Consider the following 24,883-nt stretch of genomic DNA (forward strand, 5'->3'; position numbering starts at 1 on the left):
TTCTTGAGGTTAAAGGTGCCAAATTTTTGGTAATTTTAGTTTACCTTAGGCTACCTCCATACATTGTATCTGGTATTGTAACTGAAGAAACGAAACCCGAGTTGTAAATGGGGAGCTCTAAGATTAAGACTAAAGATAGCGGGAAAGGTCCTATGCCCCACAGTATGGCAGCCATAAGAGGCTTATTGTGCCTTCCCCTTACTCTGATTACTGGCCTATTCACAGAGCATGGTAGTTTCAGGTAGTATCTGTTCAAGGTGGGGCTTAATAGCTCGGAACCGTTGTGTAGATTGGGTCAGGAAGAGCGAAAAACGCCCTCTCACTTGTTAGATTGCATTGCAATCCAGCAGTTGCGCTATGAAACCTTTGGATCTTTGAGACCAAAGGAGATAGTAGCGCAAAAAAACATAGTAGGAAAGGTCTTCAACCTCTTTAGTAGGGGATGTTTCATCTACTAGATCCTAATGGGGACTTCTAAAGAATGTGGTAATAATTTAACCACACTTCATGATCTCGCAATTGTGACGGGCAAGCATCGAACTGTCAAAAAAAACGTTTTTTTTTTATTCGATTCTCAATAAATTATCAAACTCACAAAATTGAATTTTTTCTTTGAATTTGAGATGTTGAGTTGAATTATAGAAAAGCAATTTAGCTCTTAAAGCCAAATAAAACTTTTTTGCCATTTACAAATATAAAAATATACAGCAAATTCAGGAGTTCAAAAGGTGTGCTCGCTCATCTAAGCTAATTTATTAGTTTTGTACGAATTGCATCTATTATAATCTTTGTGTGGTTTTATCGCCAGTATTAAAACTAAAGTGGTTGGGTAATTCCACTGGATCTTTTGTCTGTACCTACCGAGCTCTAATTTTAGTTTCTATAATTTTAAATCACTCGTATTTTCAATTTCTGGATTCATATAATGAGTATTTAGTTTTCTGATTCTGCTGCAATTTAAAAATACATATTTTTATATCCTGCATGCGATAAAAAAGTAGTTTTAAAGTAATTGGCCTGTTCGTATTTTTCAAATTATCTTAAGTCCCAAATCAATTTTATCACTACGTACAATGTCTTCAGTCGAAATTGGTGATTATGAAATCAAATATTTCACTATTTTCTTGAAACTTGTGTATTATTACTTGCATCCGCGGTCACGTTCAATTGTAACCCCAACTTATTGCTAATTCAGGGGCTTTCCCACACAAGTATATTCAGTGTTGTTAAAAAAAATAAAAGAAATGAATAATTTTTTATATTATTGAATTCTTTACGAGTCTAAAGATATGTAATGTTACGATATAAAACGTAAGGTGAAGAATATTGACCCTAAGACCTTTTACAATGTCCTCCATTGGAAATAACAAGATTGGTCAAGAAACTGGTAGTGATTCAACTGAGTTCTGAATAATGGTTACAATGCCGTTTAAAATTATTTTCAAGAAATACACGATGTATACAACTTATTATTTACATTAAAAACTAAAGAATTTCTGTGAAAAAAAATGGAATATAATATTGCCTTGAACCTTTTAGGTGAACCTGTATTTAAAAACTGTATTGCAGCTATACAGGTGTTTGTATTCAGTGATCAAAGTAAATAAAATTATTAGAATTTTCAAGCCTAATAAGGAAAGAAACGTAGTTCATATTCTTGTTACAATACAAAGAAGTGTTGCTCTGAGAACAAAAAGATTTATTATTTACATTCTGGACTGAAACATTTACGATTTCTATTCCTTCAGTTATTTATTACAACTAAAATGAACGATATTTCTTTCTACAGAAGCGTAGCTTTGCGGGATGCAGTTTATCGCTTTCTGATTATAATTTTTATATGAATTATTGAAATTGGTACATTGCTGATGCATAAGAAAAGTTAATTACAGTTGCGAAGAGTGCTCTGAGGAATTTCCTTCGTCAGCGTTGTGTACATAGTCAGAAATCTTTAGGGCATCCTTACGCAATGTCGAACTCCTTTTAGCGCGCAAACACCCATTGGATGCATTTTTCTTTTCAATATTTAGCCATTTCCTGCATCATTAGGGCAGGCAGGATGTAAGATGAACTTGAAATTACGAAAGCGTTTAGATGTTTGTAGTTAAAACAGGCTGCATATTGGAAGTTTGAATGTTGAGATAACAATGTTGAATTCTGGAAATTTGTAGGCATCAAATACACAGAAAAATCTATTTCTTTGTTAGTTCCTTCCGTTGTTAGATGATAAGAGCTCACTAATTTGAAAATTCCATGACACTCGATTGAAATATGTAATCTGCTGCACGTATTGTCCGAAGCGCTGATCCGAACAGATCAGCAACAAAATGAATGCATCAGCTCTACTGCTGTTAGCTACAGAGCTGTTCGTAGAGACGTCTGGACATGTGAGAAATATTTCTTACTATTTTATTTGGTTCAAATTTAATTAAATTTAACTTTTTTTTTTTTTTAAATGAACAATTTGATTTAGTGGCACCATTTTATTAAAATAATTCTGAATAGCTTAAGAAACACAAGTACTTTGATTAGAATTTCATGGCTGGAGACATTCTTTGTTTTCTACTATTGGGTGAAGTTATAGAAAAAGCTTAGAAAAGTAGGCCAAGTTCAACTTGTAATTTAAGTTGAAAAATTTTCTTTAAACTGAAACTTTAGATTAAATTGATGTGGTTTTAAGATAATCAATTATTGTTTAGATTCAGAAAATGTTAGTCACTCTAAAATAAATCTCTTGAATGTTTAAATATAATATCTAGGACAACAACCCTTGCGAAATGTTACTCTATGAACATGACTGACTGTTGCCTAATACTCAATTAGCACGTTAACACGGGCCAAGTAGGAAGCCAAAGTCATAATCATGAATCTTCGTCAAGAAGAAATGAGTTGTATAATTAATTGTAATTTTGAAATTGATTTTTTCCATTCCAAACAAATAATCAAGAAGTCTTGCACAACTTACGTTCAGGATGGAATTTAGTATCGATATTGTGAGATTGCGTTCTCGCCAGATGGTTGTCTCTGGATTATACTCTGACTGTTTTCAATTAGAACGTTGTTAATAAATACCTCAGAGAATTTTACAAAAACATGTGATTCACTTCAAGCTCTTTTTACAACCTGAAGATCTACCAATAAAATTGTAACCAAAATTATACTTCTGGAACTTACGTTTTTTGTCAGCCAACCTGACAAAAATTCTTGGCGTACCTGAAAGCATTTCAGCCAAACAACACTTGGATTGTTTGCAGAAATAGTTGATGGGAGCAACTGCTTAGGTTTAACGAATGGACAGCCAAATTCTCGCTCATCGCCAAAAAACATAAACACACTTATTTATATTTACTTATAAAACACTTACACGTATGAAATTTACACTTTACGGTAGACGCGTTTTCTACGTTTGTAATACTTTATTTTCTATGATAATCTGAGTTTGAAGCATTGGCTTCTGCCTGATACAATCTCCAGAAGATCACTGGGGAGAAAACCACCAAATTCAGCTTACTTATTTTAGGGGAATATAACCTCATGCGTTATTCTTCAGGTTATTTTTTAGAAATAGTAGCCAACGGTAAGGACTTGAGAGATTTCACTAATGGATACACATTTAGAAAAAATAATCCACAATATAAATATAAAGAGCGCCAAAGATCATACATTATGACGCGCCTTAAAAAATAAAACATACGAACCAAGTGTCGCAAGCTGAATTACTGATCTTTTAAAAATGTATAAAAAATGTTTGAAATACATTTTTAAAATACATCAATTCAATTAATAGAAAAGTAGATGGCCTCGATTCTGCACAACTTTTTTTTTTATTATTATTATATTATTGCTAAATATATTACAACTGAACTAGATATGAATCTTAGTGGCACAAGAAATTTGTTGTTTATAAACAATTACCACAGAAAATGCTAATAATTATTTGTGTAAAAACGTTCATCGTTTTATATAATAATAGTAATATTATATAGTAATAATTGATGGAATTTGTGATTTTGCATTCTCATTATTTAATTCATGTTTGTGTTTAACAATTTCAAATATTTTTCTGGTTGTTTCTAGATGAGGCTGGTGTTCGTATTTGTTAAACGGCGTTATTAATTATTGTAAATAACTATAATTAGATAATTTTTTCATTTAAATTTATTATTATTATTATTAATATGGTCTTATTACCGCCTAGCGCCCTCTTTTCCAAAGTCCAGCTTCCTGCAGAACATAATAAGTTTAAAAAAAATAAAATAAAAAGTTTTGCACACCATTTAGGCTCCGTAGTTTGCCACTCGCTTACGTTAGTTTTAAAGCATTAGAAAACTCTTCTGCATTTCAAAGGGCAACCAAATTAATTATTTCTTACCAACCTACTGGTTTATATGTTTCTTGCGTCCTACCACGGCTGAAGTTTTACGATATTATCTAGCACTGGAGAGCCCAAAAACATTTCCAAACCACTCTGGTGAAGGTTCCTCTCCCTTCTTTAGAGCTGGAGGTGGGAGAGTGTAAAATGTTTACAACGAGTATTTCATACGTACAAAACTTTAATGTAAAGAATTATTTAAGGAAATCGAGCTGCGAGATTGATTGTCTGACTCTTCTTAAAATCTAAAACATTACTCCACCACTTGTCTTCATTCTAAACATTAGAGTAATAAAGCGACGGAAATTGGTCATAAGTTTAGATTAGATTTAGACAGGCATTGGCCAGTCGGTCTACGCCAGAGCGCGACTAAAGGTTTTATTGTTACATCCACTTTCTCCAGGCGATTGGCGAGAGGAACATTGGCAAAAGTATGAAAATACGAGATTTATGCCTCTAAAAAGCCGTATTCGACGACCTTTATAACTGAAAAAAAAAACGTGCGTGTCGGTTCTTTTAGATCCTTTCTAAACCTATACAGGCATATTCAGGGCCGGATTTAGAAGAAAAGAGGCCCTAGGCTATTCCACTTATGAGGCCCTTTCACCTCCCATTTTTTAAGTTTGTAAATTACTTGAGAGATAATAAAATACATCACTAAAACAGTGTTTTAGTGTTCACTGTTTTTAGAATAGTGTAATTTTAATTTTGCTAACAATTTGAATGTAGGCCTCACTTGATCTTGAGGCCCTAGGCTGAAGCCTAGTTAGCCTATAGGAAAATCCGGCCCTGGGCATATTTTATGCATGGGTTCTTTCTGCAGTGGCCGCTAAGGAGGCTAAAACATTCCTTTTTTTTTGCTGCCCGACCTAATTGATATAGTTAAGAAATAAACTTAGACGAGTAGCTAATAAGTAAAGTAATCGCCTATTTTTTCAGGCGGGGCTTAACATCCAACTACCAATTAGGTGTCGTGGACGGAGGCGACTAGCAAACATACTTTACTGTAAATTTCTTTTATTAACCATTAAATAAAATCCAAGGCCTAAGACCGGGAATCGAACCCAGTACCACAATACATACTAGCTTTACTTGTCTCGCCTCTAACCGCTCGGCTACTGTGGCGCCTTAAGTAGCTAATAATAAACTCTTTTAACCGCATCTTTTTCCATTCACCACGATCTACTGAATATAGTTCGGTATAATGTCAATCCATTCTTAATTTTTTTATCAAAGGATTGCTTAATTTAACCGAACTACTGGCTGGTATGCCCTATCTTTGGATACTGATTCAGTTCGACTTCTTCACATGCTTCGAAAGAGGTTAAAGTTGTTTAAAAAGTCGGCTTTTATATTTGAGTTCTATTTGCTCGCTATGTTCGTTAAAAATTGCTGATGATTTGTTTCATTTTCTTTTTGAATGCCCAAAATTTTCTGCTCAAACAGATAAATATTTGGTTCAATATGTTTTAAGGTTTAATGCCCCAAATGAATGTTTCGAAATTCTGTTAAAAATTGATAATGTAATTAAACTATAATTAAAAGATGAATGTTTCATTTCTATTTCTTAGATTTTGAATTTTTCGCAGTAGATAGTTTATTTAAGTTTAATTTAAGGTTATATAAGTTTAATTTTTTACATATTTATTTGGTTTTTATTTTTTGAGTTTTAAATAGGTGGATATTTATTTCTGTTTTATTTTTTGTAAATATTGTGACCTCAACTCCTTGCCATAAAGATGTACTCTTTTGTGCAAATAAAGTGATTGATTGATTATATTTGAGTTCTTTGTAATTGATGTAAAGTAAAAAAATCATTCATAAAACATGACGTAGTCACAAAGATACAAACTATTTCTCCTCCCTTCAAATTAAAAACATAACCATTTGTATTTATCTACTTTGCAAAGATAGTTTAACTACTTTTAATTTCAAAAATCTCTCAAAAGTAAATCTAGGTAAGAAAATGGTGAATATAAACCCCAAGGAAAGCTACCTTGAAAATCTTGATCATCAAACAAATCATACAAAAAAATATGCATGTAAAATTCTTCTATTCGTTTATATTAGTATTGTATTATTTGGTCCAATCATAACATTCAAAAAATTATAAAAAAGACTTTTGCTACCATAGTTTTTTATTGTCTCAAAGTAAAAATTAGTAAGAATGTTCAGTAAAAACTAAAGTTGAAACTCCACTATGGCTAACAGAAATGAAATACACAAAATTTTGGTTATACTTTCCTCCTTTCTAAAAATTATCTTCATCTCATCTAGCGTATTCTTCACTTAAAAAAACAAGTAAGCCTTCGTTTCATGTTTAGAGATTTCATTCGTTATCCATCTGAATTGTAAAGTAAAGATAATTTCAACACTGATTCATCTTAATTCTATTTGTCTAAACTACAGGGATAGTATACGAGGGTCGTTTGAAAAGTCCGTGCAAAAATAAAAACTACTTAATTTTTTGGGGTAAACCTTTTTTATTTTTCAACTTAGTCTCCTTTTAGGCTTATACACTTCGTCCAACGCTGCTCTAGTTTGTTGATCCCTTCCGAATAATAGGATTTGTCCAAGTCTGAAAAATAGCCATTCATTTCTGCAATCACCTCCTCGTTTGAATAAAATCTTTTTCCCGCCAGCCATTTCTTCATATTAAGGAAGAAATAGTAGTCCGAGGGAGCCGAGTCTGGAGAATAGGGGGGATGTGAAACGAGTTGGAACCCTATTTCCATTAATTTTGCGACCACAACTGCTGAGGTGTGAGCTGGTGCGTTGTCGTGATGGAAAAGGACTTTTTTGTGGGCCAATCGTGGGCGTTTTTCTTGCAGCTAGGTTTTCAAACGGTCCAATAACGATGAATAATATGCACCTGTAATAGTTTTACCCTTTTCCAGATAGTCGATGAGGATTATTCCTTGCGAATCCCAAAAGACAGTCGCCATAATCTTTCCGGCCGAAGGAACGGTCTTCGCCTTTTTTGGCGCAGATTCCCCCTTGGTAACCCATTGTTTAGATTGTTCTTTGGTCTCAGGAGTGTAGTGATGTATCCATGTTTCATCCACAGTGACGAAACGACGCTTAAAGTCCTGCGAATTCTTCTGGAACAGCTGCAAACCGTCCTTGCAACACTTCACACGATTTCGTTTTTGGTCAAGCGTGAGCAATCGCGGCACCCATCTTGCGGATAGCTTTGTCATGTCCAAATGTTGATGCAAAATATTATGTACCCGTTCATTCGAGATGCCCACAGCACTAGCAATCTCACGCACCTTCACACTTCTGTCATCCATCACCATATCATGGATTTTATCAATGATTTCTGGAGTAGTAACCTCAACAGGGCGTCCAGAACGTTCAGCGTCACTTGTGCCCATATGGCCACTCCGAAAATTTTGAAACCACTTATAAACTGTTCTAATCGAAGGTGCAGAGTCACCATAATGTTTATCAAGCTTCTCTTTAGTCTCCTGAGGCGTTTTGCCTTTCATAAAGTAGTGTTTAATCAACACACGAAATTCTTTTTCGTCCATTTTTTGAAAATCACTCGACTTCCTCGATTCAAACGAATGCCAAACACAAAGAAATAGACCGATCTGGCTGAAACTTGGTGTGTGTTCTTCCAAGAGATGCTACTAACTAAACATAACCTCGATATGCGCCAGTAATGCTATCTCTCTGACTTTGCACGGACTTTTCAAACGACCCTCGTAAGTGATTAGCTTAAAAGGACTTTGTACAGATTGAATATTTCGAAACACATAACGAGAGACCATTACTTTAGCTAGAGTGTGTAGCTAATTTGAAAAATGTAACTTCCATTACCCACACAATATTGGCATTTCTGGATTGATATTATATTGCAAAGTTAGAAGTAGTTTTACCTTGTAATAATAATATAATGTATTTGAGCTGAAAACTCAGTTTTCAATTATTGAGTTCTATTTTCTAGTGAGATAAAAGAGAAATTATACCATTTGTTACTGTTGTACTGTTATCTCCATTTTCTATATCTAAAAGTTGATTTAAAATCAAAGAAATAAATTCAAAGGTTTTGTTTAAAAATTAAACAATTTTCTGAGTAAATCAATCATAAGAAATACTGTAATAATTCTAGAATGTTAAAAAACAAATTTATATAATAATTCAAGTATCTTGTGCAAGTATTTAAAGATAAATGAAATGTAATAATTTAAATGTGGTATTTAAACGGAGAATTGCCGGTTTTAAAAATATCCAAAATTTCTTAACTACATATCTTGGGCAATACCTCCAGCAACAAATTTTTAACGCCAAGGATTTTATCCAATTATAAATTTAGAGTCTTTTCCTTGTTTATTTTTTTTTTTTTATAGTTTTAATCGAATTAAAGCACGTAATATTTAATTAAGCTTGTAACTGTTATAATTTGTTGATATGTCAACAGTGAAAATAAGTTTGTAAATATGAGTAACTGTTGAAAACAATTTTGGAATATTTTTAAATGATGGAAAAGTCACTTATTATGAATTTAAGGAATGGAATATTGCAATTATAAATTATAATTAATATCATTTTTGTTTGAGTGTAAGCTAAATGATATTTTATAGCGGAGATGGCTTGTAGTTGATGGTTATTTTGTATACTTTATTTGAATAAGTATCAATTGTACTAATTGTCAATTGTCATTGTTTCGTTGGAAAATCTTTTTATAAAAGTTGATTAATTCTTGTTCTGTTCAACCAATCAATCGTAATTGCCTCTAATTTGGTTACTGTCTGCAATTTAAAGAGAAATTAGGGTTACATAGTATCTAAATCTTTCTTTGAAATTATGAGAATGGCGTGTAAATCATATTCAAAATGTAAATTGTGATAAAACAAAAATAATTTTTAATGAGACAATTCTATTTGACAATGACCAGAGGAAGTCTTTGTTATTATTATTGGAAAGCTTTTCGTTTCTGATACCACAGATGCGCTTCATTAGGATTTTTAAAGAACTAAGCAGCTACATCTGTACATCTTAGAGTACCCTAAATTGTGGTCTTTTATTAGGTTTTACTATTTATAACGTTCTCATTTCTTTAAAACACCATTAACTCCTGTGGTACCCGCAACGAAGAGCAACAATAAAAGTTAAAAAAAAATAATTCTTTTTAGTTCAAGGCCTGGCGAATTTGGAACTTTCAAAGTAATATTTTATATTTTTTTGTAATACCAGATTTTTGTAATGTAAAAAAAAAAAAAAAAAAAAAAAAAATGATTTGGTAGAGATCTATTATTAGTTGTACGAGTATATATATTTTTATAAAGATCATTTTCAAATTTCAATTACTTTAATTAAGCATTGCGCTGCGGTATGTTATTAAATGATGTGCTAAATGTTCGATGGACGAATGAAATACCACTATAATATGCAGTAACCAGTGAATTGGCACGGTAAGTTACGACAGTGTCGTGCTGCTGTCATCCCGCGGTCAAACCATTTCAAGAAAACTTCTCTTTAGCTTTCAGTCGATTCGTCAAAATAATTCCTCTTTTTGACGCATATATGTAGAGGTTTAATTAAGGCTTCTACATGAACATGTTAAAATGAAAATGAATCGCTGAAATTGATTGTAAATACAAAAACGTTTGGAAAAAATGAAAAACAAATACACTACAATGCAAATAATAGATATTAGGCTACGTAAATCGCTTTTTAATCAGCAATATTATGATTAAATATTCTAAAATCTAAATATAGAAAATTCTTTGACTCTCTTCCATTCTGTACAAATCCTATTGTTCAAAATCTTACCTCCAAAACAATTCCAGATCGTCCTCCACGACGATTGAAACACGGTTGGCCTCGTGACCAGCTTCAATAGTGCAAGAAACACCAGCGAGAGTGTTGCCGGCTGGCCAGCTTCTCTCCTCAAGCTGATCCTGTCATGAAGTGTTCTTTTATCATATTCACTGATTACATTTTATTCTTTTTGTAGATTGTGAATAACAAATAAACAAATAAAAATATTCTAAATTTCGGAGGGAAGCCTTTTAGTTTAATCCAATATTTTCTGTTGTGGATTTTAGTGGCTTAAGTGATAGATTTTTGCCATTTCTTTACTGAGGCTTGATGAGGGATATTTGATCACTAAACCATTTGTATTTTTGTTCATAGTTGACTGAATTGACCCATCACGTTTTATGTGGAGAAGCACTTCGATTTTTCTTTCTTTGTTCTCTTGTGTACATTTGTTGTCGCCTGCGTTTTTATTTAATAATGGAAATTCCAATGTAATTAGTAGAAATTAGAAAAGCTATTTTAAACAGAATTGACTATTAAAGGCAAATCTGTTAATAATATGCTAATTTTAATGATTTTAAAACAGGAAGGCTATCTATTTAAACATCACTGCTGACTCAGCAAATTTAGTGCGAGACAGTAGCGTAAATGAAGTCGAAATATCTACTCTAAACTGTTTAAAATCTATCTCTAATGATGGATGAGTGTCCGAAGCCGGTCAGGGTTGCGTGAATAAAATCAAAGATATTACCCAGCACTGCGAACCTAACCACATTTTTAAAAGAGAGGATCTCTGCTATTTTTCTCGTACTTTCGCACGGGAAAAATGTGTACCAACAATTTCAATTGCAGCACCAATAGCTTACAGTAAGGATAAGAATCAACTAAAATTTTTTTTTTTTTTTAAGTTTTTAAACTTACAATGTCTGTGTTTAGATTGTGCCAAATTTGTTTAAAGAACAAAATGTTTTACATATAGAATGAATTATTATTTTTATATTTTATATAATATAATTATATAAAAATAATTAAAACCTGTGTCAAAGTTAAATATGTAACTTTTGTGGGAAGATAAAGACACAGTTCATTCATAAAATTGACATTGAACTTGCCAACAATGGCACTGACCTACAATTCTCTCCCTCTTGCCTATTACGTAAAAGTTTCTCTTCTTTTTTATCAGATTATTTATGAATTTTATTGTAATTATTTTATGACATTAAATTATACTATTTATTCATTCCTCTTAACCTAGCTGCAAGAATTTGTATCGTCGTTTCTAGACGGGTTGGGATTTGCTCTGTGTTTACTGTGTTTAGGATGTGACCAAGAATATTTGCCTTGTGTGGCAGCGCTTCGGCTGTGTGGATTGGAGAAAGAGATGGAGCTACTTGCATGTACAAGATTAAAAAGGATTTTAGGATAAGGTATTAGATGAACGGAAGCATATTGTTAAGTTACCACACTCCATCTAGAGCTTGCTACACGAGGAATTCGCCTACGCTTGGTCTCTCTCATGGTAAAATCGTCTTTCCCATCTCAGATCCTTAAAAGAATGTTTTGTTTTTCAAAATGAAAATTCAGCTTAATTTATCCACAGTGACTTTGAAATTCTTTTCGTCTAATTAGTCATCAGATTCACCATGAAAAATTCCATTAAACCCATCATTATAACCACCATTTAGTCCGTCATCTTTCTTTCCCCATCATCGCAGATAACACTCTTAGCCAATTAAGACGGCAGTGGTCTGGCGAGTGACGATAATAATTAGCTCACAATTACAGAGAGTTACAAATCTTGCAATCTTGCTTAAGTGCAATGTCAGCGTTACCCGTGTTACTTATACTGTACTGAACGCTGGAGTGACAATATACAGAAAAGAATTGTAGATAAATGTTTATAGAACAATTCTCTTTAGGCAGATGATAAAAAGATCGATTTATTGCTGTGTTCTCTAAATTTTTTTTTTTTAATCAAAATTATGTGAGGACAACTCTCCGATCTTCTTTGAGTCCAAAACTGTACACTTTTACAGTCCCCACATTTCAGTGAAATAATTAAATATAAAACATATTATTGAAATAATTATTAAGAACTATTTCGTAATATCTGTATTCATTAACAATTATAAACTTTCTCAATTTAATGTCAAAGAATGAAATTTGCAGGTGTCAACTAATTATTTACAGAGCACAATTCTTATTTTCTTCTACTCTTAGTATACTGATCTATTAATTAAAACAGTTAACACCCGTAAGTAAGGCTAGAATAAACTCTAGAATTTTCTACCACTAAGATCAATAAGGTCAAATTTAAATTTAAAAAATTACTACTTTCTAATAACATAAAATTAAAAAATTTCAAGGATACAAATTACAAATCACAGAAAATATTTTATAATGATATAACTGTACAGAAAATTACATTTACATGTTAGTGTTAAAACTGTACAATTATACATTGTATAAGTACCAAGTTACATAGAAGTGTCAACTACTTCTTCGTTCAGTAAGCAATACAGGGTAATGAACTAGACATTAATAAAATGCTATAAATAATTCCACTGTTGACTGAGTTGCTATTACTTACATATCTTCACTACAATTAAATAAAGAAAACTGTGTAGCTGTAAAACATTTGTGAGCATTTCTATAGTTTACCAGTAATTGAACAAATATGTTTTATTGTAGTAAAAAATAATTGAAATATACATTCGAAACAAATGTTGTTTCCTTTGTAAAAATTAAGTTTTAATTTATGTTACCGCATGTAGATTTCAAGTTAAGATCCAGCAAACTGTGGTGGTTCTTCTAGAATAAACTCGATTTTTTAAGGGCTTATTTTCTTTTAACCAATTATATGTAAACATGTTTATTATAGGCGCCATGGTAGCCTGGACGTATGAAGCCCGTCTAAAAATAATAAACATTATTTTACTTCTTTTTTTTATAATGTGTATCATCCTTTTAGCGCTAAATTTCAGAAGTAAATTCCCCTTCAAATAAAATAAATTAATCCATTTTAAATGTATTGTGATAAACAAAAATCTTGATTTAAAAAAAAAAATAATAAAAATCTTAAGTATTTCCACAAAAATGGCATCTTCTTTATTAATATTAACACCAAATGTGAAGCCACGAAATGATTTTATGAATTAGTTGTAATTATTACTTTTTTTAAAAAAAAATCAATCGTTAAAATAATTTGGATATACAAAATGTACAAATTACTTAACGAGAACAAGGTTAATAACTACTGAAAGGAATAGAAGTAAGTTTCTTAAATTTATCATTTGTTTAATGTCGGACAGACTCAGAAGAAAGAGGCCACAGACATGAGTTACAGGCCTTTTGTTTTTTTGAAAGTAAAATTATGAATATTATGCAAAGGAATCTTTTAGGAAACTATACTAAACTCTAAGGCTTTATTAACTCCTGAAACTATCTCCTAATTTTCTCCATTTCAACATGGTGTACATAACCCAAATGAAGCCTGCCTCTAAGACTACTACTTCGTCTTTGCCCATAGCGCTTAATTTTTGTTTTCAATTATCACGTAATAATTGATTTTTGAGGGATTTTACAACTCTTGCTCAGGCTACGACTCTTTCATATAAGTAATGACTAGTTAATTAATATGACAGAATTCCAAGTTTTTGTCCATATTGCTTGTTAATTCAGCTTAATTGTTAATCGTTAATTCAGCATTCAGCGCTTTTATTTATAGCTGCTCTCTTAAAAAAACGTCATTTTCATTTGAAGCCTTCTTTGAGATTTTAAAGGGTATTTAGGGAGGTTTTTGCTAGCCCACAGCCTCAAACAGCTTTTGAAAGATAGCAGCAGTTGTTTTTTGAACGAATCTTTGTTTCAAATGTTTCATAAAACTCCAATTTCACAAACATTTTAACATGATTACAACATATTCTTTAAATTATTGCAGAAAGCTAACACTGAAATTTTTAAAACCATCATATTGAAATTTGGACTTGGAAAATGACCGTAAAATAATATGTTAATTGTTTTATGGAACTTTCTGGAAGTAAAACTTACAAATCAAATGAATAATAATAGAGTAATAATTATTTATTTTACAATAAAACGAGGTAAATATTCTTTACAAACATACTTAAGACGATATTAGTCATACGGAAGTATTAACAGAAATAGTTATACCGTATCAACGTCTGCATAATTAATCCTGAACTGTAAAAAAAGAATGTTCGGTTTGGAATTGGCTTATTGTATTATAGAAGAGGAATACAAATCTATTGACAACCTTGACGACGAACTAAGGAAGACAACTAACGACGAGGCACGTTAAATATTTATGTAATAGTTGTGCTAACTCCAAATTTTTCTTATGCAATTCAATTTATGAGCAGTATTTTGAATAGCTTTTGCTTAATCAAGGACTCCTAATTCTCTAAGGAGAGTATTAAGGATGGTACGTGTCACCCTGAAAGATTATTTGGTCCCGCATTAACGCTTAGCTGAAGCAAAGCGGCCCTTTAAGTTTTAAAGAAGTTCCCTATTAAATCAGATGCAATTTGTTTCTCCAAACTAGAATATCGTCACTAATCTATAGTTCTCTCAGTTTTTACTAGACAAATTTGTTTTTGAAGTTGCTGGAAGCTAAGACCCAATTCTTACTTCTAAAGTATTATAACTTTCTGATTTTCATTTCTTACATGGGCCTAAGGAGAATTAAATTGTTAGAGAATTTTCGAGTCTAGAAAATCCCATTTATAAATATGTAATATTCTTAAGTTCATCTGTTTGTTACATCAAACAATTAGTTTTAGAGAAACACTTAGCTCCTACTTGTACACCAAAGTTACAAATATTCGTGTAGTACAAGATTCCATGGAATCACAATTAAAGATCATCGAAACTCTTAAAAGAAAATCTATTAAACAGAGGACTTCATTCAATCATTCTTGACCATTTCTTCAGCAAAAATTCAGTGAAGTTTCAGACCAGAATGTAAAAATAATGAAGGAAATCATGTGCTGGCTTCCTTATTTTCAGATATGAAAGGATATTCTTCTTTATAGAAATAAAATTTAGGATTAGATAATATAATTTAATTGCAAAATGAAACTAATTTTCTGATTTCTATTTCAGGATTTATATGGCTGCTTATTTTAGGGTGTATCTTAATCATTGCAGGAATATTAACCCTTATATGGAAACCATTCGACATATTAATGACAGAGGTAATTATTCCTATAAATGATAGAGGTACAATAAAATATAATTGTATTTTATATAATTTTAAAAATTTATGTAGTAGGCTTATTACGTTTGATTAGGAGTATGTTGAGTAGGCTTTAGCTATTCTAGTTTCAACGTCCAAACCTGTAGAAGCGTGGGTAGCTGAATTATTTGGTATTAGAAGACAAAATTAATTTATTCTTCAATTTAATTTGTTGTTTGTTTATGAATTTTTCCAGCATTTAGTTAATCTAATTAGGTATTATTAATTTAAAAGTTAAAACATTTTGCTAATTTCTTGAAGTATTAGTTACTATTTTCATTTCTTTTGTATTATTTGCAGAGACTTAAAATGATGAAAGGATTGCCAGCATATGATTGGTGGCAAAATCCACCTGATGAAGTACTGCTCAGAGCTCATGTATTTAATATAACTAATGGTGAAGAATTTATGAAAGGGAAAGCTGACAAACTTATTGTACAAGAAGTTGGGCCTTACATATTTAGGTTTGTTGTTTTACAGGAATAAAGTAGATATATTGTTATATTAATTGTTTACTACAAACAATTTATTTACCTCTTTCATTAGAGATTTCATATAATGAAGTTATAAATTTGGTTTTAAATCTGCAGTGCAAGACATAATGAAAGATTTTATCAGTCAAAGCATGTTTTTTTTTCATTCTGAAAGGTTTTGGATTTTCATTTATCTTCAGAGATTGCAGCATTAGTTTTGTTTATGTAGATAAAGTTAGAAAAGTATATGTCAATTTTACAGAGTAGATCACATAAAAGAAATTTTTATGAATTGAATCCAGACTTCACTATAGAAAGCTGATGCCACATCCTTGCAGAAGGAAGAAAATCCGAAACCGTTAAGAATGAACAAAAATAAATTCAGATTAATCCCTTGCAACATATGTTCGTATGGAGTAATGCTTGGTCTATTTTTTACTTTCTCTCATACCTTGTAAGAGGAACATTGCAATCGTTCAAATTTCTGACTTTTACTTTTCACTTGGAATAAAATGTTGTGAACATTTTACACCCCTGAACAGAAAGTGTAATTCTTACAAACTTTACATTGACACTCCTTCCCTATAAACTGCCATTTAACCTCACGTTTAGGAAAATATTTTTCCTATTTATTCGTAGTAGAGTTACGTTCTTTTATCAATTTCTGTTTTTATATTTGCTTTTAAGTATTAAGCATTTAGATTTTAGATGAAGTGATTTACACAGCTTGTAACAAAAATATCCTGCAGAATGCGCTAGTGAATGGATGAACTAAAAGTCAAACAGGCCTCAAGATAGTTTTTTATTTAAGTAATCAACAATTTATCATATTTCATTATTAACTAAGCTTCAAAAATAATATATAAAATTTTTTTCAGAGAAAAACTGTATCATACGAACGTCATATTTAATGATAATGGGACACTTACTTATACAGCTACAAGAAAATTAATTTATCTACCAGAATTGAACACCCTCTCTTTAAATGATACAGTATTTGTTGCAAATTTAGCAATAATGGTAAAGTTTGTGCAATAATTAAATAACTTAATCACTGTTTTTTAAATACTCATCCTTGGATATTCTAATTTTTACAGGGGGCTGCATCATATTTGAGCAATGCACCGTATGTTACTAAAATTGCCTATAACTTATTTATCAGCAGATTTGGAACAAAACCATTTGTTCGGTTATCGGTAAACGATTATTTCTGGAATTTTACCGACCCATTATTAGAATTTGGCAGATCATTTGCACCATCTTTAGTTCCAGAAGATAATATGGGGATTTTGAACCAGGTAATGTAGTAAAATTAAGTTTCCCCGAATTTATTGATTCAATTAATTTTTCAAGTTTTTTATTTTCATGCAACCAAGGGATCATCTGCTACTAGGTAAATATTTTTTAAGTTCCAACGAAAATAGGCTAGACTTTATTTAAGAGAATGTAAATAATTTTCTTTTTAGGGTGTTCAAATTTAAGTACCATTTAAAAATATTACTATTTTTGTCTAAATTATTAAATATAACCCTTCAAAATTAAAAAAAATTGTATCTTCTTTCTTAATTTTTCTTCTTTAATTTATTAATTATTATTATTATTTTTTATTTTATTTTTATTTATTTATTTTATTTATTTTTTTTTGTAGATTTATAAAGATTTTACGGACGTTGTCACCGTGCACATGGGTGTAGAGAGTGGGCCTAGAAATTTTTTCAAAATTGACAAATACAATGGTGCAAACGGTCTACAGGCTTGGAGTAATGAAACTTGTGATTCGGTGCTAGGATCGTCGGAAGGTGTTTCTTATCACCAAAATGTGTTCAAAAATGATACCGTCAAATATTTACGGAAGACCATATGTAGGGCTCTCCCATTATACTATGGAGGTAACCAACTATCTGTCTCTTATTTTTTTATTTAATTATCGGTTTTAGACTTTATACACTTTGTTGCAGAACACGATGTAGTGGTTTTTATGCGAAAACATATCATTATTTAAATCAAGAATTTTCATTAAGTGATTAATTAAAGTAATTTTTTGTGTGGTCATATTGTATTTAATTCGAATATCATTTCCAAAACATGGGTGACACCCTGGTGTCTGATTAAAGAAGAGTAAAGTAAAGTAATTGCCAATTTTTTCAGGCGGAGCTTAACATCCAACTACCAATTAAGTGTCGTGGACGGGAACGGAAGCTTCACTATAAACAATTTTTTCTAACAAATAAAAAGTAGTCGTACTCAGGATTCGAACTGGGAATCTCCTACTTACAAAGCCACGCTTCTGCCCACCAGAACAACGTACCTTGTGTCTGGTCATATGTCCTAATGTAACTTACGTTTAACTTGCACCAATGCATGCATTGTTAATGGTCCAGATTCCCAAATTGTAGTGATACATTTTAAAGTATGTATCAAAATTTTTTACACAAGCCTATAGTACTTATGCTGATTTTTATTATTATGATTTAGGGGCGCGTCAACATCTGAGGTTATTGGCGCCCAGAACTGTTGTAAGAAGCACCTAGTAAGAGAAAATCTAAGGGCTAGCAGCTGATAATAAATGAAAATCTAAACTGGTCAGAATTTTTTGAAAAAGCGTGTTACAGGGGTAAAATCTTAGAGTAGATTAGCGTCCAGATCATTCAATACTGAGATTTTAGAACTCAATATCCGATGGTGGCTAGCTGTAAAAGTACTTAATAATATTATGCGGATGCTTGTTGGACACAGAGCCAATGACCACAACAAATAGTTCAATTAATCAAAAAATATATTGTAAATAATACACAATTGAAGAATTTTTGGTATTAGTTTTGAAAATGGTTGTAGTGGCCAGTCATTATGTACAATAATAATGTATAGTTATACTACGTTATAGCATTCCCATTTTTTTACTTTATACCATTTCTAGTTGATCATAATCCAAATCATTAAAAAGTTTCACTTAACCGAGCCTGCGAGAAACCATATTATTGTTTACATTGGAAATTCTACTGATTTCAGGCGATGTAGAAATGTTTGGGATGACTGGTTATAGATTCAATTTGCCTAACAACACCTTTTCAAGATCTGAAAATGAAAATGAAGAATGTTACAGTGATCCTAGTTATCCTTTGCTACCATCAGGGCTGAGTGATGTATCACCTTGCTATTACAGTGAATATTTATTTTGGCTATAAAAAGAATTTTTTTTTTTTAAAAAAAAAAACCCAAGTAGTAGATAATAAGTAAATTTTTTTTTTACATTACAGATTTGCCAATTGCTTCATCGTTTCCCCATTTAATGTTCGCAGAACCGAAAGCGACAGATAAATTACAAGGTCTCACACCAGATTGGGACAGACATGGTTCAGCGGCAATAATAGAACCTGTAACTATTTGCTTTAATTGTTCAACAAATAATATTTCAGATCTAATTTAAAAAAAGAAAAGATAAATTAATGCAGTTTTTTGATTTCAAATAAATAAATTATCGTGGACTGAATCCACATGTGGGTCTCAAACTGAAGACCTCAATTCATGCCCAAAACATTTTAATAAACCATCCCTAATTCAGATATACAGGGTATGTAGAGGTAGTAAATTAAAACCAATTTAATATTCCACCACTATTTATAAATGCTACAAAAGCTGCTGAAGCCCTGCATACCCAATTCATTTGTGGGAAACTGACTGAAAAATTTCTTAATTACAAGTAACTAATCTAATTATGATAATTGGATGAAGAGTAAGTTGGGTGATTCATGCATTACTGTGATTTTTTTTTTGCCAATAAAAAAAATATAAACTAACCAAATTCATTGTTTTTCATTTTGTAGAATACTGGGGTGCCTTTCACAGCATGGGCAAGGAGTCAATGTAATTTAATTATGCACAGTATGTCTGGATTTCCAAAATTAAAAAGATTTAGCAATACGGTTATTCCAATGTTTTGGTTAGAATATGTAAGTATTCTAAATAAGAAATTTTTATATATCTATTGTTTTCATTAATTCGTTGCTTACTAATTGATTCTAAAACATTTTTCAGAAACAAATGGGTCTTCCAGGCTATATTTCAACATTGATGTACTTCAGCGTTGTTATACTGCCTTCAATACAACTTTATATTAGTTTAAGTTTGTTAATTATAGGTTTTATATTTTATTTAATATCGATGGTAAGATTGTGGAAATCAGTTTCTTATAAACGCGCAAAATATAGTTTAATAAAATTATTTAATTCTACTAGAATCGAAACAACAGAACATGTTTGACAAGGTAGTAATTGTAACTTTTGTAATTGATTTAACAAAGAAGGGGTTATTAAGTTGGTATGTATCAAAGGTTCTAATGTTCCTCTATTTATATCAGAATTACTGGCTTGTTAATTTCATACCCTTCTGTTAAACGCAAAAAAACTGAATGGAAAACAAAATTCCTCTGACTGTGATCTAATTAGTAGAAAATAAACAAATATGTAGTTTTTTTTAGTTATAATATTAATCTGTTAGACAATTTTTAATGTAGTCTATTAAACTACTTAATTAATATTTTGTGATGTTTTGAAAATTTCGACGGTGAAGTCATTATTGTCATAATCTTTAAAGATTTATTACCAGTAAATCTTGTGTAAATCCAAAGATGGAGGAAAAAGTTGCTTTTTTCAAGAATGTACATTGCTCTCTGATGACTTGGTCTTTGTTTTAAAATCTTCTAATAAGAAATAAGATAGCAAGATTCCAAACTAGTGATATGTTTATTTAATGAAAAAGTAATCTAATTCATATTTTTTAGGTATTTTAAATAATAAATTAATTTTATCGGTTACTTTTTAACCAAGTTTTTTTAGAAAAACAAGACTGGTAATTAGAAATAAGTAGTTTTTACCAAACAAATAAAAACACAAAAGCGAAAGAAAGTTATTGTAATAAATAATATTAATTTATTCGACTATTGTATCTACCCAACTAGAGACTACTGTGTTCGATTAAATAATTTATGTTGTTTCTTTTAATCGGATTCACAACCGTAGGTATTGACTAAATATCTTGTGACTCATGTTCATATATCTTCTAGCTAGATTTTTGAAACTTCTTTTACATAATCGAAAGAAGGTCAAATTTTTAGAATAGTCAGAAGGAAATGTTTAAAATAGAATTCTGGAATAAAATAGCAATGCATTGCCACCAAAGTTAACTAGGTTTGGAAGAAAAATCCATACTCGTATTTGAAATACGAGTTTCACAGCTGACCGAAATATTATTCTTAAAAGGTAACAATCTAAGCTCTTCCAACTATTCTGACCAAAGATCTTGAACCAAACCTCGTCAATCAGTCACCAGACTAATGGGTGTTACCTCCTCTATCTCAAAGTTTTATGAAAAAGGTCTAGTATGTGATATAAGAATTATTTCCTTAAATCTCAATGCCCCATAAGGGATTCCAGAATATTAAGAGTGATGGCTATGGCAAACATATTAGCATTTTCAATTATACATATACTACCAATTGAATTCATCCATGAAGATAAAAGCTGAGAAGCCGTCCATTTTTGAAAACCAGTCACACAGCTGCCCAAATACAACAACTGCTAGTTCGGGGCCAATAAAAGAAATAGCGGCATCTAATTTAGCAAACTTATTCACCCAAATGACCTGGCATTTGATCAAAACATACTTGATTGAAGATACTTTCTCTAGTTTTCTAGAACATTCCAGAATGCGATTTATTATGAAGACAAAATAATTAAGTACCTTCAGCTCATAGTGAGTATCTTAGCTTATCAGGTCCCTCCCAAAAAATGTACACTTTAAAGGGAAAACAAGCAATTTTGTTGTTTGATATATAATGCAATTAAGGAATTTTTTTAATAAATATTTGCTTAACATTGAAAATAATATAAAATACAATTGGAAAAAAACATTATTTTTCTTAATAACGATGAACACATCACAAAAGAGAGAGAGAACACGCAATATAAATTATAAAGAGAGTGTAACATTTGAACCGACCAAAGGAAATGAAGAAGGTTCTACAATTCATATGCGACAGTTAAAGGTTCATACAAACTATAATAGATTCTCAAACGCTTTAAGAAAGCATTCATTAAAACTGTCTGGTTTAGAAAGCCATATAAAAAAAGAATACAAAGTGAATAGCATTAAAAATTATAAAAATATCTGTTTTGTCAAAAACGGTTGAGGTGTGGATTCACTTTATTTACTCTGGCTAGTTCAACTTCGAGTTCCCAGTATAAATGTTAACTAAATTATTGTTTTAGTTCTTAAAATATAAAGTAAAAGTGCTTAAGTAAATATTTTGCTGCCAGTTTGCTGCAACTCCATTTCTGACAATGTGACCACCTTCCACTGTAGCTTTTATTATATGGTTAAAAATGTACAGAGCTCATCCATCAATTGATTTCTCAGTAATTTACTCTTTAATCAAAGTACTTGTTTCAGTTAAGATACAAATAATCAGTTAAGAGAAAAGTAAAAAGAGTTAAAATTAACTAAAAATGAGAATAATAAACAGAATTAAATGATAATTTAATTTTCTATCTGAAAAAACAAATTTTGATTACCTTCTGACTTTCAGAAGTTGTACTTATCTATTGTAGAGCGCTTTTGAGTTAAGTTTTATTTTATGATACCGCAGTATAAACTTGTTTGAAACCCTCGTTTACTGCGTAATAAACATTTAATTTGTTGAAATTTGCCTTACAAAATCTATCTCCAGGACTACACTAATTGAAAATATGGTTATGTAACCAAAAATAAAATTGTTCACACAAAAACAATAATAATAAAAAAATGAGTCAATAAAAAAAACAATTTTAAATTGTCAGAAATAAATGAGTAAGCTCTACCTTAGATTTACTTAATCTTTCATTTTAAGTTCTTGGTTTCGGCTGATAGACCTGAAACAATAGAATAGAAAATCTACATCACTGAGCCAAATTTGTCGTTATATAATTTCCTTTATTTGTTATTTTAGAACAGGTCTAAACGCTCTTGAGAGTTATTAGTAAAGTTAGTGGTCTGATAACCGAATGAAGTAAAGAAAAAAGTTTTTCTGATACCAAATTGTTTTATGAGAAAAAGTTAGAAAAAAAAAATTGGTGTATTGAAAGCTGTAAATGTCTGTCCTGTTTTGTATAGAAAACTGAGTGCCATAAATAAATTTGGTACTTTTTGTTCTTAATAAAAGTATTTGGTGCCTTAATAGTTTATTTAATAATCTCTCCAATTTGGTTCTTTGTTTTACTTGTTATTGGAGAAACGTTTTTCTCGATTACTCAATTGTGAGTTCAGCAAACAAATTTCTCAGAAGAACCATTCAATCAGGAAAATGTGTAGTTCAATCAAAACACTTTTTTTAAAAAAAAATATGATTATTTAAGAATTTTACCCAGCCTGTAGTGAGTTCAACTCGTCCGGACCTAATTAAAATATTTTTAGGTATTTCACCCTTTTGATAATGATGCCTGGACAGTTCTCAATCTTGAATTGACAATATAAAAAAAGATAGCGTAATGATTATTTAAAAGTAGCTGATGTCTTTGCGGTTTCTTCCCCATTTTATTATTATTTATTATTGTTTTTTATTCATTACTTTGAACTGGTGGCCTACTCATTATACCTTAAAAATAATTAAGTCCTTATTTAATCGTTGCATTGAACCAACCAACTATGCATTAAATAGAACGAGATAGTATGCTTCAATATTCTAAATGTTTTATCTTCCCTTGAAATCACAACATAAAAGCTCTCCTTTATGATTCTTCCTCGTATAATTTCTCCTACTGCTCGAACCAATCAAAGAACTTATTACAATTATTGATTTATACTTGAGGTTCCTTTTCATTATCTATTCTCTCCATCTTAGTAAACAATTTAGATTTTCCAAAAATAGATGACTTTTTCTTTGCCAAAATGTATGTGGTTTTATACATAAACATTATATTAGAGAAAACTTTTGGTGAATATCGAGGTGCGGTCTTAAATAAAAACAACTTTTTTGATTTATACCAACGTTTCGGTAATTTTTACTACCTTCTTCAGGGTATTATAAAAAAAAGTTTTTGAAGTTTAATGTAGAGCTACAAGTATTTCATCATAACTGTTGTTTTTATTTAAGACCGCACCACGATATCCACCAAAAAACATCTATCAACAACGGTCGAAAAAACCAAAACCATCATTAGAGAAAACATTAGTTAGCAGCGGCAACTGTTCCAAATCGATAAATTAAACAAATCAGTACTTATGGAGTTAATAATTCCCTAGACTAAATAAACTTAAATTATTTAAAAAAAAAAATCATTTCAGCTTTCATTCACCACCATGTTAATTTATATTCAAACTCGTGATAATTATTTCACTACCTCATAATTAAGTGTGCCAGTTAAGTATTAAATCAGTTCTGAGTAAAGGAATATGTTCTGTGAAAGAAATAATGCATTAAATACTTGTGCTCAATGTATACTAATAAAAGAACGCATACAATTATTTATTTGTTTTATTTCGTTCCTTTCAGAATAAGAATAACATTTTTAAAAAAATATGGTGTGATCACTACCACAACTTTCTCTTTTCACTTAACCAATGTCTTGAAACTACAATTTTCGTAAAAAGTAATAGTTGCTTTTAAAATTATATGTGTTCACTTAAAAGTACCACTTTATACAGCGAAATGCGCTTTATTTTAGCCAATTTCCCCAAATATGAAATTTTGTGTATCTATTTTATATCTATCTATCTATTTTGTATCTATCGTTAATGTGCTTTACTTTATTGTTCACTGTTTTTGGTGACTGATTCATTAATCCAGTAGGAAGAAAAGAATAACGCTAATTTGAATCATGATTTTTTTTATTTTGACAAGCTTTCGACCTAGGGACTAAAGTATCTTCAGGACTTATTGATAATATACAATTTTTACATTATTTTATTTAGTTGGTGTTCTATCTTCTTATGAGATACCTATGAACTTATGTTCATAAGCAAACAGGACAGAAGATATAC

At 30.8% G+C, this 24,883-nt stretch overlaps 1 protein-coding gene across 1 annotated transcript in view; it reads left to right on the forward strand.

The window, feature by feature from the left end:
* The window catches only part of LOC141451240 (scavenger receptor class B member 1-like), a 62,341-nt gene extending 40,357 nt beyond the window's left edge, over nucleotides 1-21,984 (forward strand). Inside the window, exons 3-11 of the mRNA XM_074122475.1 lie at nucleotides 15,266-15,357; nucleotides 15,699-15,862; nucleotides 16,750-16,891; nucleotides 16,969-17,169; nucleotides 17,520-17,760; nucleotides 18,881-19,033; nucleotides 19,129-19,247; nucleotides 19,696-19,821; nucleotides 19,907-21,984. Coding sequence (XP_073978576.1) covers nucleotides 15,266-15,357; nucleotides 15,699-15,862; nucleotides 16,750-16,891; nucleotides 16,969-17,169; nucleotides 17,520-17,760; nucleotides 18,881-19,033; nucleotides 19,129-19,247; nucleotides 19,696-19,821; nucleotides 19,907-20,131 — 1,463 coding nt within the window. The 3' untranslated portion in view covers nucleotides 20,132-21,984. The remainder of the gene's footprint in view (nucleotides 1-15,265; nucleotides 15,358-15,698; nucleotides 15,863-16,749; nucleotides 16,892-16,968; nucleotides 17,170-17,519; nucleotides 17,761-18,880; nucleotides 19,034-19,128; nucleotides 19,248-19,695; nucleotides 19,822-19,906) is intronic.
* Nucleotides 21,985-24,883: the final 2,899 nt, after the last annotated feature.

The sequence above is a fragment of the Rhodnius prolixus genome, unplaced genomic scaffold (assembly GCF_049639745.1).
Source record: "Rhodnius prolixus isolate KJV_2025 unplaced genomic scaffold, Rpr scaffold_8, whole genome shotgun sequence".
Taxonomy (NCBI): domain Eukaryota; kingdom Metazoa; phylum Arthropoda; class Insecta; order Hemiptera; family Reduviidae; genus Rhodnius; species Rhodnius prolixus.